The sequence below is a fragment of the Periplaneta americana genome, chromosome 3, assembly GCF_040183065.1.
Source record: "Periplaneta americana isolate PAMFEO1 chromosome 3, P.americana_PAMFEO1_priV1, whole genome shotgun sequence".
Lineage (NCBI taxonomy): Eukaryota > Metazoa > Arthropoda > Insecta > Blattodea > Blattidae > Periplaneta > Periplaneta americana.
This window is the reverse complement of record NC_091119.1, coordinates 86526155-86547446: the sequence shown is the minus strand read 5'-3', so window position 1 is coordinate 86547446 and position 21292 is coordinate 86526155. Positions and strand designations below refer to the sequence as shown.

At 35.1% G+C, this 21292-nt stretch overlaps 1 protein-coding gene across 2 annotated transcripts in view; it reads left to right on the top strand.

The window, feature by feature from the left end:
• r (carbamoyl-phosphate synthetase 2, aspartate transcarbamylase, and dihydroorotase rudimentary) overlaps positions 1–21292 on the top strand; it is a 441968-nt gene that overhangs the window by 67518 nt on the left and 353158 nt on the right. For both annotated transcript variants that reach the window (XM_069820902.1, XM_069820901.1), the window contains exons 4-6: positions 6415–6688; positions 13048–13361; positions 19839–20024. In XM_069820902.1, the coding sequence (XP_069677003.1) occupies positions 6415–6688; positions 13048–13361; positions 19839–20024 (774 nt within the window). The remainder of the gene's footprint in view (positions 1–6414; positions 6689–13047; positions 13362–19838; positions 20025–21292) is intronic.

The window sequence follows — 21292 nt, the reverse complement described above, 5'->3', positions numbered from 1 at the left end:
ATGGCAGTAAAAATTTTTAATAGCCTCCCTATCGATATAAAAAGTGAAACTCAAAACATAAAATTATTTAGGGCCAAATTAAAGAAGTACCTAATTTCTCACGCCTTCTATTCTGTAGGTGAATTCATGACATTCAATAACACTTCATGAAATTGATACTAAAACTATGTGTTGTACTAGTAGATTATATTGTAAATCTCGTCTATATATATTTCATCTAGACTGTGACTATAAATTAAGATTTTATAATAGTATTAAGTTTTTTGACTTGTTCCATATTCTAGCTGTAAGCATGTATGAATACCATGGAATGTTAATAAATACAATACAATACAATACAATACAATACTTTGGCTCCTAATGGCTGTTCTGTACAAAATAAGTATAATTTACACATTTCTAAACTACGAATAACAAAAGAATAGCAAGGTTCAGAAACAAATCATTCTGTATAGAAAAGATCTACTTCAGAGAAAACAAGTGTCATTCAAAGAACTATTTTATGTACACAAGTGCTAATATTAACTATTTGATGTTCACAATTATTATTAGGGCCTATTATCATAGACTATATGGTCAGAGTTGACTTCTTGTGTTTATTTATTAATAAATCTGTTTTACTAGTCTAAAGTTACGCTCGGTGGAAACACTTATTCATTGGGATGGCCAATATTCGTTTCACAAGTGTCGCTAGAGAGGCTAGAGTTGTTTGGTGATCTTTCCACCAATTTAGTATGTAGAAAATGAAATAAGCATATTGTATAATGTGAGATATAATAATAAGTAAATAAATCCAAATTAGAATTACAATTAATCACAAAACATAAAATTAAATAACTATATATATTTCATTATAACTCTAAATGCATTCCTCCAAAACAGTAGCTATTCATATACAGGATAGAAATGAAATAACCCTGCAGATTGTACGGGGCGATAAGGTTCACTTAAATGAATAGAAAACGTATTAGAAAATTGAGTTGGAAGTTTCACCAGTCTGGCAACATTGCCGCTAGTTGCACATTGCTTTTTCTTCTTATAATACAAATGTAAGACGTCAACGAACTCAGGTCTGCCCCCTAGGTCAAGCATGTCAAAGTGGGCCATAGATAGTATTTGTCATAGCTGTGGTTAGACTTTTCTACAGTGACCAGATGATTGACAACTCACTGAGAGTTCGATTGCTCAAAAATTAGTTGCTAGACTCTTGTCATAGTAAACATACTAAAAGCATTGGTTGTAGTATGTTTCAGAAGGTATAAAGTTGTTTTTGTTTTAGTTTTACTATTAAATTCAGTACAATCCAACTCCTAAGATCCTAGGATTAATTTTTGATGAAAAAATTTTATGGAAAACACATTTAACCAACGTTGCTTCGCAGTGTCTACCACGATTAAATCTCTTGAAGATCATAGCTAATAGGTAATGGGGATCAGATATTACGACAATGCGTCTGTTTTATAATGCTTATATACGATCAAAATTGACCTATGGATGTGAAATATGGGGAGGAGCATCAGCAACTCATGTACAAAAAATTTCTGTCCTTCAAAACTCAGCCTCAAGTTTATGCCTAGGAGTGCCAAAAACCACATTAACTGTTGCCCTAGAAATTGAATGTAATATTCAACCAATCAGGCACTATATATTACAAAAGGATCTAACAATACATTTAAAATTGCAAGCCTCATCCAGATCTCAGGTGTTCTTCAAACTGTCAGATGATATCCTGTGTAATTTCTATAAAATAAAAAAAGAAGAAATACCAATTTATATCACAGACACACTCTTTGCTAAAACTCCAGTTGTGAACGAAATTCCTCCATGGAAGTGGGTGATTCCAGAACATAGCATACAAATTTCAGGAAATCATTCCAAAAATGATCCTCCATACAGTCTTAAGTTAGATGCCATGGAACTACTTTGCAGCACATATAAGGATCACCTTCAAATTTATACAGATGGATCTCTAAATCCTAATAATGGGACATCAGGAGCAGGGTATTATATTCCAAAATATCAAGAAAGTTATTTCATACCATGTTCATCCTCCTCCAGTCTTGACACTGAATTGCTAGCTATTGATGCTGCTCTTCAGTGTGTTACTCAAATTTCTGAAAAATCTATTTGCATACTTACCGACTCTAAGGGGGCTATATTTAATGTAATTAAATATGTACCAAACCTATATGCACATAGAATTATTCCACTTCAGAAACAACTAAGTAAACTAAAAGAACTCCACAAGGAAATAACATTTCAATGGATACCTTGTCATTGTGGTATACCTGGAAACGAGAAAGTCGATAATATTGCAAAACAGGCAACATATTTGCAACCAAGACCTCTTCAAGTGATATCTCTATCCGGTGCTTTTGCTTCAGCAAAGTCTCATTTTACAAACCTATGGATCAACAATTGGCTCTATTCTGACAAAGGAAAAATTTTACAGTCTGTACAAAAGAAACCAAATGACCTGAAAATGTACATAAACTTGCCCAGACATGTTCAAACATTTTTAATAAGAGCCAGAACAGGTCACATTGTCACTCAATTGTACCTACACCAATTTCACATTTCTGATACTCCTACTTGTCTGTGGTGTAATACTCATGATGAAGATCTGGAACACATTCTTCTATACTGTCCATCCATAAACCACAAAAGAAGTAAATACCGGTTGCAGAAGACACAGCCCTGCAGTATATATTGACTACACCCCAACTCTGGCTACTAGCAACAGGCGTCTATAATGAACACTGATCAAAATACCCCTCATTTCTCGTGAAAAACAACAACTGAATAGACTATAGTGGACTTTATGTTGTCAGCAAACAGCTGGATACATTAAAAAGATTGATTTTAGTTTTACTATTGATTGAGTTTACTGTTTTTTTTAATGTGTCATTATTATAATATTATAATTCAGTTTTCTAGTGTAAACAATAATTACAACCTTGGTAATATGTGGATACCGAAAGTTTTTTTCTGCAATTTACGCTTTACAACGTCTTTAGTTTCATGCTGCATGCTGTTTGTTCCTCTTAATGATCCGCAGCTATAATATCTTGATGGTACACTGTTATCTTCATTTTATATGCCAGAGCCGTCCACCCACAGAGAGATTGAATCAACTCGAATACTCGTTAAACCAAATACTGAGGCAGTATGCAAGCAGATGTACTTCGCACACTGCCTATAACGCTAGACGTTCAGTAGCACTATGTAAGTTTCTTCTTTTACAACTGATTTTGCAGGACTCTAAAATAAGTTGTATTATTTATTATGCCTATATTCTGTATGTGGGTGAAAATGAGAGGTCATCATCTTCTTATGGGGTTTGTGTCACAACAAAATTTTGATAGAAAAGCCAAGAAACGTCAGAGTTAAAAAAGACATCTTCAAATCAAATGAAGAGAGTTTTCTCTTGTTAGTTCGTGGAAGAATTGAACAAACAATTTCTTTGGAAGCCAAGCTTCAAACCAACAAGCATAATGAAATTGTGAAACAAAATAGGTTTGTAATTGAGAGATTTATCGAAGTTGTTTGCTTCTTAGGTAAGCAAGAGCTTGAAGATGAAAATTCCGACAACATAGGGAATTATCTTGAATTATTTATTATTGGAGCTTTCTCCAGAAAAGAACAGTTTATATGTAATCATTTGCAATGCTCATCCAGCTTTAAAGTTACGGTACGTCAAACACAAATGACTGTACAAATGAAACGCGTTTTGGAGATGTTGAAAAGATGAAATGACGTGTTGAATTGCTAGATCAAAATACGTAAAGATAACCAATAGATCAAAATAGCTAAGTACATTTATGTTATCTGTTCCGTCTATAACTTATTCTTGTTATTGTTTAGTAACAAGTTAGTACACTTTATCATAATATAATTATTGTGCTATACAATTGGCGGAGAAGGAGGACAAACGTTTTCAGCTTTATGGAATCTTCAGTTTCCAGTGTATAAAGTTGATGTTATTTTTGAACACTCATATACAGTATCTGGTTTCTAAAAGTTTTACACATACAAATATTAGTTATTGTGATATTGCCATGAGAGTACAAGTTTTAAAAACGTTCTTGATACAAATAATTTATGCTATTCACTCAGGGTTTAACATCTGACGACTAAGTTGTAAACCATGGCAAAAGACAAAAAGTAGCCTACTCAAACTCTCGTCGTTAAAATACAGAGTAAATTAAACAAAATTGTTTATTTGATGTTAAAAATGTATACTGTATACAATTATTATTATTATTATTATTATTATTATTATTATTATTATTATTATTATTATTATTATTATTATTATTATTATTATTATTATTTTTTTTTTTTTTGTTTTTTCTTTGAAGTGAAATCTACATCCTGCTTCAATATAAACGTTATGATGTTGCTTATTATCCAATATTGCATTAATTAATTAATTAATTCATTCATTCATTCATTCATTCATTCATTCATTCAAAGTGTTCTGCCCAATGGCAGGCCTTTCACTGCACTCTCAGCATTTTCCATTTCTTCCTATTTTCCACCTTCCCCTTCTTCTATACCAAACTATTTTCTCGTTCACCATTCATTCTACTGCATCCTTCAGTTTCTTCTCAACCAGTGACCCAGTCAATTCTTTTTTCTCTTCCTGATCAGTTTCAGCATTATTCTTTCCTCACCCATTCCTTCCAACACAGCTTCGTTTCTTATTCTGTCTGTCCATTTCACAAGCTCCATCATTCTTCATATCCATATTTCAAATGCTTCTAGTCGTTTCTTTTCTCTTCGTCGTAATGTCCATGTTTCTGCCCCATACAATACTACACTCCACACACAGGCTCTTCCTTAGTTCTTTCTCCAGAGGTCCGCAGAATATGCTCCTTTTTCTACTGAAAGCTTCCTTGGCCATTCTTATTCTCCTTTTGACTTGGCAGCAGTTCATGTTACTGCTTATAGTCCCAAGCTTTAAAGAATTACTTCAAAACAAAGTTATTATTGTTATCACCTTCGTTTTCTTAAGCATTTCCGACTTCGGCATCGTCACCTCCATCACCACATCGCTACATCATACTGTTGGAATGCTATACTCTATATTACTGTAATAGCATGTTAAACTTTGTTGTCATATCAATATGTCAGATCACCTTCGTACCATATCATAATAAATCATATCATCATTGTCATATTTAAATTACATTGCCACTCTTTCATATAATGTTATTCAAGTAATATCGCCGTTACCATATTATCATGTCATATTGCTATTATTTATTGTCTTGACATCGCAAATTGCCATGGCATATCACCATCGTCATATGTTTCGTGTCATATTATGCGTTATGGTCATATAACATTGTAATGTAAATTTTCATATTCCTTATATAATGTTATCTACTGTTCTAGCACTGTAACACCACCAAGGTTTTCCCCAAATGTAAGGCGAATGTTAGGTAATCACTTGGCGAATCCTTGGACTCATGACGCCAAATACCATTACGTCATCTCCAATTTCACTGACGCTATATGGGTATTTGAAGCAGTGTCGTTAAATAACCTAGTAAAATTGCACCACCACTACTTTCATTACCAGACTCACCATGACCACTTCACATCTTTCATAGCACAATGTCCTTAAATGTAGGCCTATAGTCTCTCATTCAATCTTACTGTTATTCCAACTTTACTCTTTCGCCATTTATAAAATCTGTGTTACCAATTCCTACTCTGTCTCTTTCTCTCCCTCCCCCCCAGGGACGTCGCTAGGGGGGGGTGCGAAAGGGTGCGCAAGCACCCCATAAAAATCGGAGCACCCCTTTCTGCACCCCAAAGGGAAATTTATTAACAAAATACTAGGCATAAATTATTTTGAAGAACAATAACAAACAAACAATTTCTTGGATGTGAAAAAACAACTATGTCCCATAGTGTATCGTAATGGATGTGATGAAAAATAATAATAATAATAATAATAATAATAATAATAATAATAGTAATAATAACAATAATAATATTAATATTAATAAACAGATGTATAGTATGGGCGCAAGTGCATGAAAGAACATTTTGGATTTTTTATGTACCACATTTTTACACCTCGCACCCCATTTTTAAATCTCGCACCCAATCCGCACCCCCCTGGGGACGTCACTGCTCCCCCCCACACAATCTCACTTCCACCCTCCTATAACGTTTTTTTTCTTTTTTTTTCTTTTATTCTGTCACTCTCTTACTCCCACCTTTACTCTTCACATACGGTACTCCTATTCTTTCTCTCTCTTTCTCTTTCTCACTCATTTTTCACTCTCACTCATATTGTTTAACTACCATCCCTCTCTCGCCCTTGCATTTTGTATTCCTACTTTCCTACAATCCTCTTATTGCTCACTCTTGTTTTCACTCGTAATGTTTCGGTTTCAGCTGGTTTGAATCTCACCGCATCTGGGCAGCCGGATTGGTCGTGGGAGAACTGTGTGAGACTCCAAGTCACTGGCGTCAAGTGCAGACTCTCTCCCAATGGATGGAAGAACATGGAGTGCCAGGGATTTGTGGTATCGACACGAGGAAGCTCACAAAAAAGATTCGAGAGAAGGGCAGCATCCTGGGACGGATTGTCATGGGATTTCCCACATCCTCTGCAACTGATTTTCTGGATCCAAACAAGCGAAATCTTGTGGCAGAAGTGTCCTTACAGGTATACTCTATTTTCTTACAAAGTGGATTAATTTTGATAATAACTTGTAGTTTAATTGAAACGTCTAATTTGCGGGCACTTGTAGGAAATTGCCCACAAAACAGAGATGTCCATATTGGAATGTGAAAGATTTTTTTATACATAATGGTGCTCTATATATGCATAAAAGTGTAGGCCTACCTGTACTTGAATGGACGAATTTATGAAAATAAACGCGTGTGCGCGTGTTTTTTTCTTTTTTCTTATTTCAATTAGAGCACCTCTAAATATGTACATAGGTATTTTATTCATTAGTTATTATTTACTTATTTATACATGTAGTTCCATTTATTTAATATATATAGGCCTACTGTAAGTGCAATTTACAGATGCCCTAATTGAAATGGGACAGTGTACTGCAACGTGACACAAAACGGAAAAAAAAAATAGCGAATTTAGGGGCCAAGGTTTGTTAAAGTTCACGACTTTTACTACTTCGTTCAGCACAACTATGAGAGGAGATAGCAAAGATTTAGCAACAATGGCTTCGCAATAAATGAGACAATGATCGCATCATATGTTAGGATTTACTTCACTTATAGCTACAAATCCTTTTACTTGGTCTGTCACGAAATCCTCCATCTGTACAAACAGTAACACAGACCTTCCATTTTAATTAATTCTGGTGTATATATGTTCATTAGTCACAAAAAATATTTTGCCACCGGTGGCTTGTTGGGGTAGTTCTTTCAAGAAAAGATGTTTGTTGCAATTAATTCTCCATCGATGAACCACTCGTAGGCAAGAAGTTATGCATAATAGCTAACATTGGTGGACTCTTGGATCTGATGTGAGAACTTCGGACTGCTTTGATTTTCTCCTTCGTAATGTTTTCATTGTTACTGGACATGCCACTTACTTGGCGACCGATTTGTCAGTAGAGACAGGAATTTTTTAAATTTCTCTAGCAGCTTCTGGGTCCAAAACTATTTTCACCATAATTTTACAAGCTGGCAATAACACTGTTTCAGCTATCGTGCGTGGCTTTTTGGCTTTTACAATAAGTTTGGCTCCTTAGATACTCTTTCATCGTATTACTCTTTCATCATCCTTAGATATCGCTATCTTCCTGTACTTTTTTTCCGAGGTCATAAACGTTGCCTGTTTTTTGTTTTGTGTTTGTATATTCGCTAGACAAAGAGGAATGTTTTTTGAAAAAATGTCGTTTCAATTTACTGAGAACCATATAAGAATTACTGAGTTCTTCACCGCATATGACACACTTGGGACTTGAGCATGTTTGATCACCACACCTAAAAAAGTAATAATAATAATAATAATAATAATAATAATAATAATAATAATCACTATCCTGTCGGTACAGTAACATATGTTTCTTTTTTTTTTTTGGGCTTGTTATTTTCACTACTTGCATCTGTGGACAGAACACTTCTTATATGGAAAACTATAACTGGCTACTTCAGAGCATAGCTGTGACAAAAGTGAAATTATAAGACGTGTGAGTCCGGGTCTGTGGGACCTATATTCTTCAAAGGAAAGAAGAGGCATATATACTGATTTATTTAAAATAAATTAATACAGGTTGGGTGGATCGGCCCAGGAACAAAGTATTATATACTTGCAGTTAAAAAAAGCACCGACAAACGGACAAATAGCGAAACTAGCCAATAAAATAATAAGACAGGGAAACTTTCGGTAATCTTTCCAATTTTATGGAAAAATATACACACAAAACAAACGGTGAAGTGTTACAGACAAGCTTGTCAGTGACAGCTCATCGGACCTGAAAGAAATGTGGTTGGGATAGTTGTGCTCAGTGACGAGTTTCAAGCACACTACATTATGCATTATAAAAACATATACTCACATATTTCGTCTCACGTTATATTGGAGTAGCTGCGAATAGATCATTTATATTTAATTTCTTATAATAGATAAAAGTTCGTGGCATACCTATCATCTTGTGATGGCATGGTTGCGGAATATTAAATAGGAAACAAATCTTTCCATTCAGCGGAACATTAAATAGGAAACAAATCTTTCCATTCAAGTGCAGGTACGGTGGTAACATAAAGTCAATACACACATCAGAAAATTTCTTATATGGGTCACTGACTGATTTAATAGAAAATGTGTAACTACTCGTGTGGAAATACTCTTAATCATCCCGGTATTTAAGTAGTGTTACGACCATGGTTCCTTAAAAAAATTTTCGCCTCTCACGAATTAACTTGTGCAAATTTTAGACATTTAGTAGTCAAACTATAAAATAGTGGTACGTAATAACAGTCCAGTATATACGCTACTATTTAAAGCAAGCATCTGCGAGGTAGGAAAATATCGAACATTCATTTTCAGCTCGATTTTTTCTCAAAATTTTGCCGCCTCTACGAAATTGCCCTCCTAGGCCCGGGCCATGTGGCTCATGAGTAAATATAGGTTTGTTCTTAATGTATTCGTATAGTGCAACAGGGGTGTTGTCGTAAATAAAATAGTACCAGGGCACTTAGTAAAAAGCTTATTATTATTATTATTATTATTATTATTATTATTATTATTATTATTATTATTATTATTACTATTGTTACTATTATTATTATTATTATTATTATTATTATTATTATTATTATTACTATTGTTACTATTATTATTATTATTATTATTATTATTATTATTATTATTATTATTATTATTATTATTATTATTATTATTATGATAAAACACCAACAAGACGCTCTTCAAGAAAAAAACTGCATGTGCTTAAATGCGACAGGCTCATATCAGTAGATTTACTGGCATGTAAAGAACTTCTTCTTCTTCTTCTTCTTCGTCGTCTTCTTCTTCTTCTTCTTCTTCTTCTTCTTCTTCCACCACTACCTCCTTATTGCCACCTAAGCAGCGTGGAGGGGTTGCCTCTGATCCATTTCTTATATTGATCCCGGTCAGCTGCAAGAGGTTTTATTTGTGCAATCGACTTTCCCCTTTTTTCAACTATCTCCTTGATAACTTCTTCCCACATTATTCTTGGCCTCCCTTTCTGGCGACTTCCCTGAGGTTTAGCTTCTGCAAACTGCCTTGTCTTCCTTACTTCATCCTTTGGCGTGTCCATACCACCTCAACTGCTCTTCTTCTATTCTTTTGACTACTGATTCTTGTTGCAATTCCTCTCTGATGCGTTCATTTCGTATCCGGTCTCTCCTGGTTTTACCTGCTATTTTCCTTAGTACCTTCATCTGTACAGCATTCACCCTACTTAAATCATTTTTTGTTAAGACCCAACTCTCGCATCCATATATTAATATTGGCTCTATAATTGCTTTCTGAACCCTAGTCTTTGTTTTCTTTTCCAACTCTGATTTTCCAAATATAATGTTGTTAATTGCGAAGTATGCCGAGGTTGCCTTTTCGACCCTGTTACGGACTTCTAGTTGGAGTTTTCCTGTTTGGTGTATTCGGGTTTCAAGGTAGTTGTAGGACTCAACTTGTTCTAATTTTTGTCCTGAGCACATGATCTCTATATTTTCCACCTGTTCCTCCGTCCTTGTAACCATCATAACTTGACTTTACTTCATATTAACTCTCTTACCCCTTTCTGCCAATGTTTCCGTCCATTCCGTCACTGCCTTTTGTAGTTTGCTTTCTGTATCTGTTATGAGCACAATATCATCTGCATATACTAAAGCCTGCACATATACTGGTATCATTTTCAACATTCCCAACTACAGATTTATCCGTTCCGGCTTTACATGTCTTCGTTATTTCGTCCATAAAGATGATAAATAGTAGTGGGCTTAAACTGTCCCCTTGCTTAATACCTCTTTTCATGTCAAATGTACCTGAGATTTTCCCATCCATACGTATTACTCCTTCTACCTTTTGAAATACCGAATGTATAGCTCTCATCAGCTTCTTAGGGGTTTCTTTCTTTCTCAGAGCTTTCCACATCTCTTCTCTAGGAAATTCATCAAAAACTGAGTGTAAATCCAGGAATCCTAGATGTGCTGCTTTTCCTCTGTTTAACCATTTACATCTATTATAGTTCTAATGGAGTGGATGTGGTCTTGTGTTTGTCTTTCTTGCCTAAAACCTGCTTGTTCTTCTTCCATGTCTGGTTCGACATGCACTCTTAATCTTCTTTCTAACGCTCTAGAGTATAGTTTCGCAATCACATTGGTTAAGCATACTGCTCTATAATTTTCACACTTTGATGAATCACCTTTTTTGTAGAGTGGAATGATGTTATTTCTCTGCCAATCCTCAGGAATCCTTCCTTCGTGCCACACAGCCTGGAAGAGCTGAGTAATCTTCACGATCAAAACTCTGCCACCAGCCTTAATCATCTCTGGAGTCACCATGTCCTCCCCGGCTGCCTTCCCGGTTTTCATCCTATCTATGGCTTCCTCTACTTCCCATTCCTCTGTTTCTTGTTCTTCTTCTTCCTCTTCTTGTTCACTCAATTCATTCCTATTTATTTCCTTATTTTCTCCTTATGTGGTTGTTGTATATTATTAAACTTTTCTTTGACGTACTCTCTCCAAACTTTTAGTACCGGTACCTCTTCTTTCTCTACTTTCAAATTATTTTCCTTATCTTTAATACTTCTTACCCTTCTTCCAAATTTTCCCCTAGAGTGTCTCAGTATTTTCCAGAAATCCTTATTATCCTTATTGTATTTTTCTTCCAGACTTTCTCCAAACTCTCGCCATGATTTCTTTTTTGCCTCTTTCACCATATTTTTACAGCTATTACTCTTTATATAATCCTCCTGGTCATTTAAACTTTTAGTACTTTTATGCTTTATCCAAGATTTTTTCTTCTCCTTTATTGCTATTTGTACTTCTGTGGTCCACCATTTACTACTTTTTGTTCCTTCTTTAATTTTCTTTTCCCTGCAGACTTCTTTGCATGCCTGAAGAATGGATCTTTTCATATTTTGCCATTTTTCTTCTACTGCATCCTGCACTATTGTTGTTGTTATCTCTCTAAGCTTCTCTTCTAGTTTCCCTTTATATTCTTCCTTCTTCTGCTCATTCTTCAATTCTTCCCATTTGATCTTCTTGTACCTCTCCTCTTCTTGGTCTGCCACGCACAAAAAGGGTATCGGCTACTAGTAGGTAGTGATCTGTCGACAGTTCAGCTCCTCTCACGACCTTCACATTTCGACAGAATCTTCTAAGTTGTTTTTGCAGTAAGAAGTAGTCTATGATGGTCTATTGTTGTTGTGACGAATCGAAAGTAATTTGATGTATTTTTTTGTGCTTAAATATCGAATTAGCAATCCGTAGTTCATTCTCAATGCAGAAATCTATAATTCTCTGGCCATTTCCATTCAAGGTTGCTTCACCTGCGAATCTGGGTCAATACCCTTACCGCAAGGCAGCAGTGACTCCGATCTTCTGCCTTCTTTGCCGTTGGACTTCCTGTCTCTTTCGCCGTTGAAGCCGTTGTCCTCGTCTTGATGCTGGTTTTGGTCTGCCCCTGGTATTTTATTTCCCAGGTACCCTCCATATCTGGGGAGCCTTCCCCTATCTGCCACCTGGGGAGACGCCCGAGGGGAGAGTAAAGAACTTCTGCGGGACAAAATTCTGGCACACCAGCGATGCAGATATAACTTCGGAAGTTTCGAGTGTCGTTAAATAAACCACAACTAATTAATTAACTAATTACACTGAACGACGCATCATCTGAACAAGAGATTTCCATGTAACACTTACTGTAATTCAGAATCACAGTCACATACACTACAATACATCAAAGAAACAGACTGATCAGCAGAAATTTTCAGAATTCGTCCGACTGAGGAAAGTTGATTGAGAAAAAGGGTGTAGGAAAAGGGTAGGACATTGTAACTGTATGTAGGCTTAAGCGAGCAAGTAGGCCTAAATGGTCGAATATGAGGGTGGGATGTTGTATGTAGGCATAAGTGTGCAGTTAAATACTGTATTATTATTATTATTATTATTATTATTATTATTATTATTATTATTATTATTATTATTATAACTTATTGGAAATATGCTATTGTACATACTACTAATCCATATTTATACAAAGCTGAGTAAGACGCAAGTAAAACAATTATTACATTAACTTAAAATGAAAGAAGCAGGGTGCTTCCAGATTGTAGGAAAAAGTACCTGGGCAGCATCCTGCAGCGCCCTGGTATGACTACTTCCCTGTACTACAGTTCATAAATTTTATCGGAAGCAGCAGTGCACAGACCAGCTGCCCACATGTGAGCAGGGAAAGATAAAATATATGCATTGTATTATGCAATATATGCTGTGTAGAAATGTCATTATAATTGTTCTATATGTACAGTAATATAATTTTATTAAATGATTTATTGAATCTTGTAGATGCCTGTAGTCTACAATGCTAAAGGCAGTCCAAGGATATGCATTGTCGACTGTGGACTGAAGTATAACCAGCTACGTTGCTTTCTAACAAGAGGTGCGCGACTAGATGTTGTGCCATGGAACCACCCTCTGAATCCAGAAGAGTTCGATGGTCTCTTTCTCAGCAATGGTCCAGGTGACCCATCTCTGTGTAGCTCAACGATTGACAACATAAGAAAAGTTATGGCTCAAGACAATAAGAAACCCATCTTCGGCATTTGTTTGGGTCATCAGCTTTTGGCAATTACTGCTGGTTGCAGTACATACAAAATGAAGTAAGTGGTTACTTTTTCATTCTCCTGTGACGTGAAGTGACTTTAAATGCCAAATTTGAGTGATTAGTGAGAGGGCGAATTAACTCAAAAGCAAATTGAGAATGTATACTTTAGGTAGAAAACTAGTAACTTTGTGATAGACCTATTTATTTCTGCAGGATTACAAATTTTAAACATACTAGGGAACACTAGGAAAATTTTTTTCGATGAAGTTAAAGATATTTTAAGGAACTGGAATTGAATAGGTTCTCTTTCTTCCAGAACTTGTAGTTATACTGGGAGTTGCTCTGAACCAATGAAAGACCTAGCCTAAATACTTCTTTCCACATGTTTTACAGTGGCAGGAAAAGGGGAATGGCTGGCTCTCTTTGCACAGTTCTTGTGAAAACATAGATGACATCATCTTCTGAAACTCTTAGTGCAGTTATCCAACTCACAATGGGACTATTAAAGAGCTCAAGTCGAAACTTCCCCTCAAACTGCATGCATAGTTATATCTCTACTGCAGATAGGTGCGTATAAAAAATATCTGTCGGTAGTAACTGGGGTGTGGAAATTTTCTTGTAATGTTGCGTTAAGAAATAATGTGGCATACAAGAGAGAGTAGTTTTTTGTTAAACCTTTCCCTGTCACATGATATGCGAAGCGAGGTCGTACTTATAACATGCTCATCAGCTTAGTGAGCACTATCTACTCAAAGCTGAAGGTTACTCAATTTTTTGATAATCTTTCATTCAAACTTGGGTTTCGCAAACTTACAGTTAGTGTGAACAACTATTTTTTTGTACTTGTCTATCTGCTGTCGAGATCTAATATAGTGCCCAGTTTAAGGGGAGATTTCGACATGTGCTCATTAACAGTTCCCTTGTCGGCCTGTTTAATAAAAGAACAAAGAGAAAACACAAGACCAAATCTTATTGTTACGGAATGGATTTTTATGTAGCCTACTTAAATTTATATGACACTGAGTACACTTGAGTAGATGTGACGTAGGTTAGAAGCGTTTTAAGGCTTTGTTCACAATACTCGGAAATCTAACAAGAGAGAGCTGGGTCACAAAGACTGGAGAACCCATACAGTGAAGCATGCTTGCTAATTTGTAAATAACGGTTGAAATCGCTCCACTGAACTTGCATAGTGAATGGCACGAACTTAATCCATTACACAGGAGATACGAAATTCGTGCCATTGCTACAATTGATTAACACATTAAAATACCCAGTGGGATTATTAATACTAGAGTAGTGGTATTACTTGCTGGTTTATAATTATTATAGGTAGTTGGAATATGAGGTAGAAACAAATAGTAAGAATAAAAACATTCGAGATTTATATAAGGGTATAAAGCAATTTAAAAATGGATATCAGGCAAGGGTAAACGTGATCAAGGATGAGAATGGTGACTTGCTTGCAGACTCCCATTCAATCCTTAACAGATGGAAAAACTATTTTGGGCAACTACTAAATATACATAGGCCAAGTAGAAATGATCGGGACGAAATTCAAATACAAACTGCTGAGCCATTTATACCGGAACCCACACTTTCTGAAGTCGAAATTGCGATAGAAAATATGAAAAAGTACAAGTCTCCAGGTATTGATCAAATTCCAGCAGAATTAATACAAGAGAATGGAAGCGTATTATCTAGCGAAATTTATAAACTTGTACTTGCAATTTGGAAAAAGGAAATTGTACCAGAACAATGGAAGGAGTCCATAATCGTACCTATTTTTAAAAAGGGGGACAAGACTAACTATAATAACTTTCGAGGAATATCACTTTTGTTGACGTCGTACAAAATGTTGTCCAATATCCTTTTGAGAAGATTAACTCCGTACGTAGATGAAATTATTGGGTTTCATCAGTGCGGTTTTCGGCGTAATAGATCGACTATTGATCAGATTTTTTGTATTCGACAGATAATGGAGAAAAAATGGGAGTATAAGGGTACAGTATATCAGTTATTCATAGATTTAAAAAAGGCATATGACTCGGTTAAGAGGGAAGTATTATATGATATTCTTATTGAATTTGGTATTCCCAAGAAACTAGTTCGATTAATTAAAATGTGTCTTAGTGAAACTTACAGCAGAGTCCGTATAGGCCAGTTTCTATCTGATGCTTTTCCAATTCACTGCGGGCTAAAGCAGGGAGATGCAATATCACCTTTACTTTTTAACTTCGCTCTAGAATATGCCATTAGGAAAGTTCAGGATAACACAGAGGGTTTGGAATTGAACGGGTTACATCAGCTTCTTGTCTATGCGGATGACGTGAATATGTTAGGAGAAAATCCTCACACGATTAGGGAAAACGCGGAAATTCTTGTTGAAGCAAGTAAAGAGATAGGGTTGGAAGTAAATCCCGAAAAGACTAAGTATATGATTATGTCTCGTGATCAGAATATTGTACGAAATGGAACTATAAAAGTTGGAGATTTATCCTTCGAAGAGGTGGAAAAATTCAAATATCTTGGAGCAACAGTAAATTTATAAAATAGTTATATTACCGGTTGTTCTGTATGGCTGTGAAACTTTGGACTCTCACTTTGAGAGAGGAACAGAGATTGAGGGTTTTTGAGAATGAGGTTCTTAGGAAAATATTTGGGGCTGAAAGGGATGAAGTTACAGGAGAATGGAGAAAGTTACACAACCCAGAACTGCACACATTATATCCTTCACCTGACATAATTAGGAACATTACCACTGCCACCGGGTGCTTGCCCACTTGCAGTGTAAATAAATACATACATTAAATCCAGACGTTTGAGATGGGCAGGACATGTAGCACGTATGGGCGAATCCAGAAATGCATATAGAGTGTTAGTTGGGAGGCCAGAGGGGAAAAGATCTTTGGGGAGGCCGAGACGTAGATGGGAAGATAATATTAAAATGGATTTGAGGGAGGTGGGATATGATGATAGAGACTGGATTAATCTTGCTCAGGATAGGGACCAATGGTGGGCTTATGTGAGGGCGGCAATGAATCTCCGGGTTCCTTAAAAGCCAGTAAGTAAGTAAGTTGGAATATTAGCTTATGGTACACTGGCATTCAAAGTTATCTGACCTACAATTTTCTGATCTTGTAAGCGAAATTTCTAACCACGAGATAAGTCAGAAATAAAAGTTAATACAAATTGACAAACTTTGAAATAGTTCCGCTAATTCTAAATATTATTGACACTATTGTTGGGACAGGTAAAAAAGTGTTGGGGAAAATGACGATGTAGATTAAATAAAAAATTATTCTCATAATTGACAGTATCAGCAGTTTCCACTAAACCTAGTATTTTTACAGTCATTAGAGGGGATAAAATTTTGAATTCTATAATGCGAGTGTATTTATGCACTATTGGTGACACTGACTTATCTTCGCCATCTGTTCATAGAAGTAATAACTAAAGAAGCCACATTTACATTAACAAATTATCGATCACTCAATTAGTAGGGGGTCAGGTATCTTTGAACGCCAGTGTACCTAAAGATTTGATCTCTACGAACCTGCTTATCAGCAATGATCAAACGGAGGGAGGAAAGAAAATTCGTTGAACAAAAGACATTTTGAAATAACTCAGTAGTCTCAAATATAATCGTCGTTATCATCAACTTACCAAATACCAAGTATTTTTACAGTCTCTTTTCAATGCTTTTCGAGTTTCTCAAATATCTTCCACTTCTTGGTTTGTAATTCAAGAGTTGGGATAGACGTTCTCTGTACATACAGAAAGCATGCTGTCAATTGAATCTGTATTAAATGATATAAAGGTTACTCGTTCTACTTTTAATAATTTTAAATATCTATATTTCTTCTTCTTAATTTCAATTTTGTACATCCAACAGTTTTTTTTTTTTTTTTTTCATTTTTCATCTTGAAAGCAAGGTATTTGTACTCAGTAGTTTGCTGACGAAAAGGGAGTACAGTAGTGAAGATGCACCCTATAGTCTCTGGACTTGCTTTCCTCTACAATCCAAGAAAAATGATTCTACCATTGCTTGATCACTATAGCCTCGTTAGTGAGAACAGAGAAGACCACAGATAAACAGAAACAGCAATAGGATAGGAGATGCTGTATGTTGCACGTCACTATCTTTTCATCGTATACAATAATAAAATGAATGTGAAACTTCCAAAATAGTGGGTAACTAAGCAGGACTGTGTGCAAATCTGGCTTTCAGATAGAAGCTCCCTGTGAAGCAGGCTTGAATAATTTCAAGGGAAAAATTGTTCCGGGGCCGGGTATCGATCCTGGGACCCTTTGCTTAGCTCACGAATGCTCTACTAACTGAGATACCTCAGGAACTATACATGACACCGTCACAATTCTTCCCTTTATATCCACACAACTCAAATGGGCTGACAAGACGCCAGAAACCCAACTTTGAATGCACTAAGCGAAGGGTCCAGGGATCGATACTCGCCCCCAGAACAATTTTTCCCTTGAAATTATTAAACAGGACTGTGTTTGCAATGAGTACTTTTTACAAAACTAATAAATAATGTTGCACTCATTTGCATGACATCCATTTCACTTGGACTGATAATAACATTGTTCTTTTGTAACAACTTCTTCTCCCCTTGCGAATAAAAATTAGATTTTGTGCGCTTCCTTTGCTCCTCTTATGAATGGATTTAGTATGTTTGAACAACTCCCTAACGCATTTTGGAACATTCAGGAAGCAAACAGTGTATAGAAACTTTGATCTATTGGTTCTAGGTAAAAGAATCGTAATACAGGACTCTAGCATATATTTTTGTCCGTAAGTGTATGTTAAAATGTCATCTTCAATTATTGCTAGTGCTGCTTATCAGGCATCAACTTTATACTCTTGTTATTTCTTGTTCTGTGAAAACTTTATATTGAACCTCATGGTTGTCGTCTAAGAACCAATTAATTTTAAGTTATTTATCATTATTATGTCTGAAGAAAATGCAAATATTCACAATAACTTGCGGTTGTTGATAGACTTGACTAGAGAAGTGGGTGAGCAAGAGTGGCTACTCAAGATTTCTTCAGTGTACCAGTTTTAAATTATAGTAGTACTTACAAACGTGAAGTTCAGGTTCTGAACTGATGACAGAGATGCAAATATATAATATGCTACTAAAGAAGCCTGTAATGTCATTTGTGGTGACATTGTTAGCATTCTTGATGAACCATTATCAATGTAAATAGAAATGCTTAAGTTCAGATAACTGCATACATTGTTGTAAGAGGTTAAAAATATCATTAAGCTATACAGAGAGTTGCTATGCAGACCAATCTCACTCCAACCTCTACTTAACAAAATCTGTTGTCCGTCGGCTAGCGGTCGTATGCTGGCTTGTGGACAGCTCCGTGCATTCTTATGCAGACTGGCCCTCTCCACCCCTTATCACTTAGCTTCCTTGGGACAGGCATTCCGCACTGCTATCATTAAGCTGACAGAACATTACTATCTGGTACCAATCTGAATAGGAACTCTGTGTACTTGGAAAAGGTTTTTATTATTTTTTTATTTTTTTTTTTGTGAATTTGTGTCAAATCACAAATGTATTGAATCCTCTGTACCGATATCTCAGTGAGTTCTGAGCACAAAAACCACATTTACATGTTATTACTCTAAAGAATCATGTCTTAAACACGGAATGAGCACCGGTTCAAGTCTTCATGAGAAAAGAAATTTTCTCACGAAATTTCGACCAGTGTATGGGACTAATGCCCACTCAGCATTGTGATGAATTATGGGAGCTAAAGTGAATAATGAAATTTAGTTTTGGAAGCCAGCTTTAACGACTAGAGAGTGAAGGATCATTGTGCTAATCACACTTTCCCCCATATTTGATTGGATGATTATTCACCTCTGCTGAAGCATGTAGATGTGAGACCAGGAATCGGCTGGTAAGCCTTGGTCCTTGATAAGCTGTAAAACAGTGGATTTGGTGTATTTATTTTTATATTTTCTTGTCTGATCACTTGGATATTAGTTGAATGAATAGTGTAGGTATTTTAATTTGTTAATAGCCTATGTTTATTTAATGTGCGAATCTGCACATATTCATTTGAAAGCGACAGCTTGTCTGATTAAGTACAAAAATCCATTAAATTTATTTAAAAATACATTGTGAACAAAAAAAAAGAAAGTATATAAATAAAATGTTTAGATTACTATAACTCTAATGCATATGAATTCTTTATAAGCTTCCAAAGCTTTCAAGCTGAAATACTTATTACTAGACCTACATTGTAGTATAATATAATAATATAGACCACTATTAAAAAACCTCTTCTCCAAAATTTCTCTAAATTTTTACATTTATAGCATAAATATCGCTATTGACAGATGAAAAAGAGTACAATAATATGAAAAACGTGTTCCAGAAGTTTTGAAAATAAACCGTATTTCTGTGGGCTTGTTTTGTTACATTGCAACGTGTGTGCGAAATTATCTTGACAGTGTGGGTTTATTTTTAATTTTACTGTTCGAATTCTATTGCAGGTATGGAAATCGTGGCCATAACCAACCATGTACGCATCATGGGACTGGCCGCTGTTTTATGACATCACAGAATCATGGTTTTGCTGTGGATGTTGCGAACTTGCCACCAGGCTGGCAACCCTTGTTTACTAATACCAACGATAAAACTAATGAAGGAATAGTGCATTCCACACATCCATATTTCAGGTTCTCATTTGTTTTATTGCTAGTGATAAATATTGTAAATGTAGTTAATAGTAAATTTTATAGCACACTATTTAGTTGCCGTATTTCTCAGGCTCAATTTGTCATGGAGTTCAAAGTCTTGAGTTAATGGAAGCCTGAAGAGGTTGTTAAAAGGGGGATCCACTAGATTCCCCCCACTTTTTTTTTTTTTTGCGAAGACCATGTTCTTTCAGTACCCTAAGAAGAGTAAAAAAAGCTTAGTTGAGATCTATGGTGACCAAAAAGTGGCTGGGTGCTTTTTGCATGATAAATGTTGAGAGAGACCTTATCAGCGATAAAATAGCTTGCCATGAATTCTCTCAATAAGTTACAGATAGATTTGTGTTGAAGAAAAGTAGACTGCAGTTTTTATTTTTTAATTGATAAATTAGTTTAGTGAATTATAATGACTAATAGTCTCATATAAAAGTTAAAGTTCTTTCAAGGTAAAGATTTCATCAATCAAAGGGTTAGCTATATTATGAAAGAGGACTGCATTTTGTAACGAAGTGAATTATTTATATGAACTTTGATTTAAGTGTTGAATTGTTAAATTTCTGTTGATACAGTATATTAAGGAATAATTTATATGGATAGTGCTCACATGTTTTATAAGCTGTAAAATGGTAATTCTTTATTTAAATGTTAATATTTTAATTAAGCTTTGCCTTTATGTTAAAGCATATTAAATGTGTATAAAAATATATATGTAATATTTTTTATGTTTATTAATTACAGTCTGCTATATCCTATTGGGCAACCTTAATTTAAAGACAGCTTTATTATTATTATTATTATTATTATTATTATTATTATTATTATTATTATTATTATTATTATTATATTTTCATCATCATTATCATCATCATCATCATCATCATCATCATCATCATCATCAATAATTACAATTCTTTGTTACCTAAGTGAACAATAAGTTCGGCCAATTTCTAAATTGATATTACTGGTAACGGTACCATATTTCCAATTGAATAGGCGCCCAGGAAAGGTTGTAACTAGCAAATACGAAATTCTTAAAAAATGGGGAAAAACATATTGTACTGTACAAACTTTCAATTTATAACCTCTCTTTATAAAAATTGTTAAAATTATTATTGTTCAGTAAATTTGGAATACATGTATTTCAGATTTTGCCTCGTTTCTTGACATGTAACACAGAAAATATATCCATAGGTTTTCCAGTTAATGGCCATATGATTTAACTACCATATAAAAATAGATTCAAGACTGAT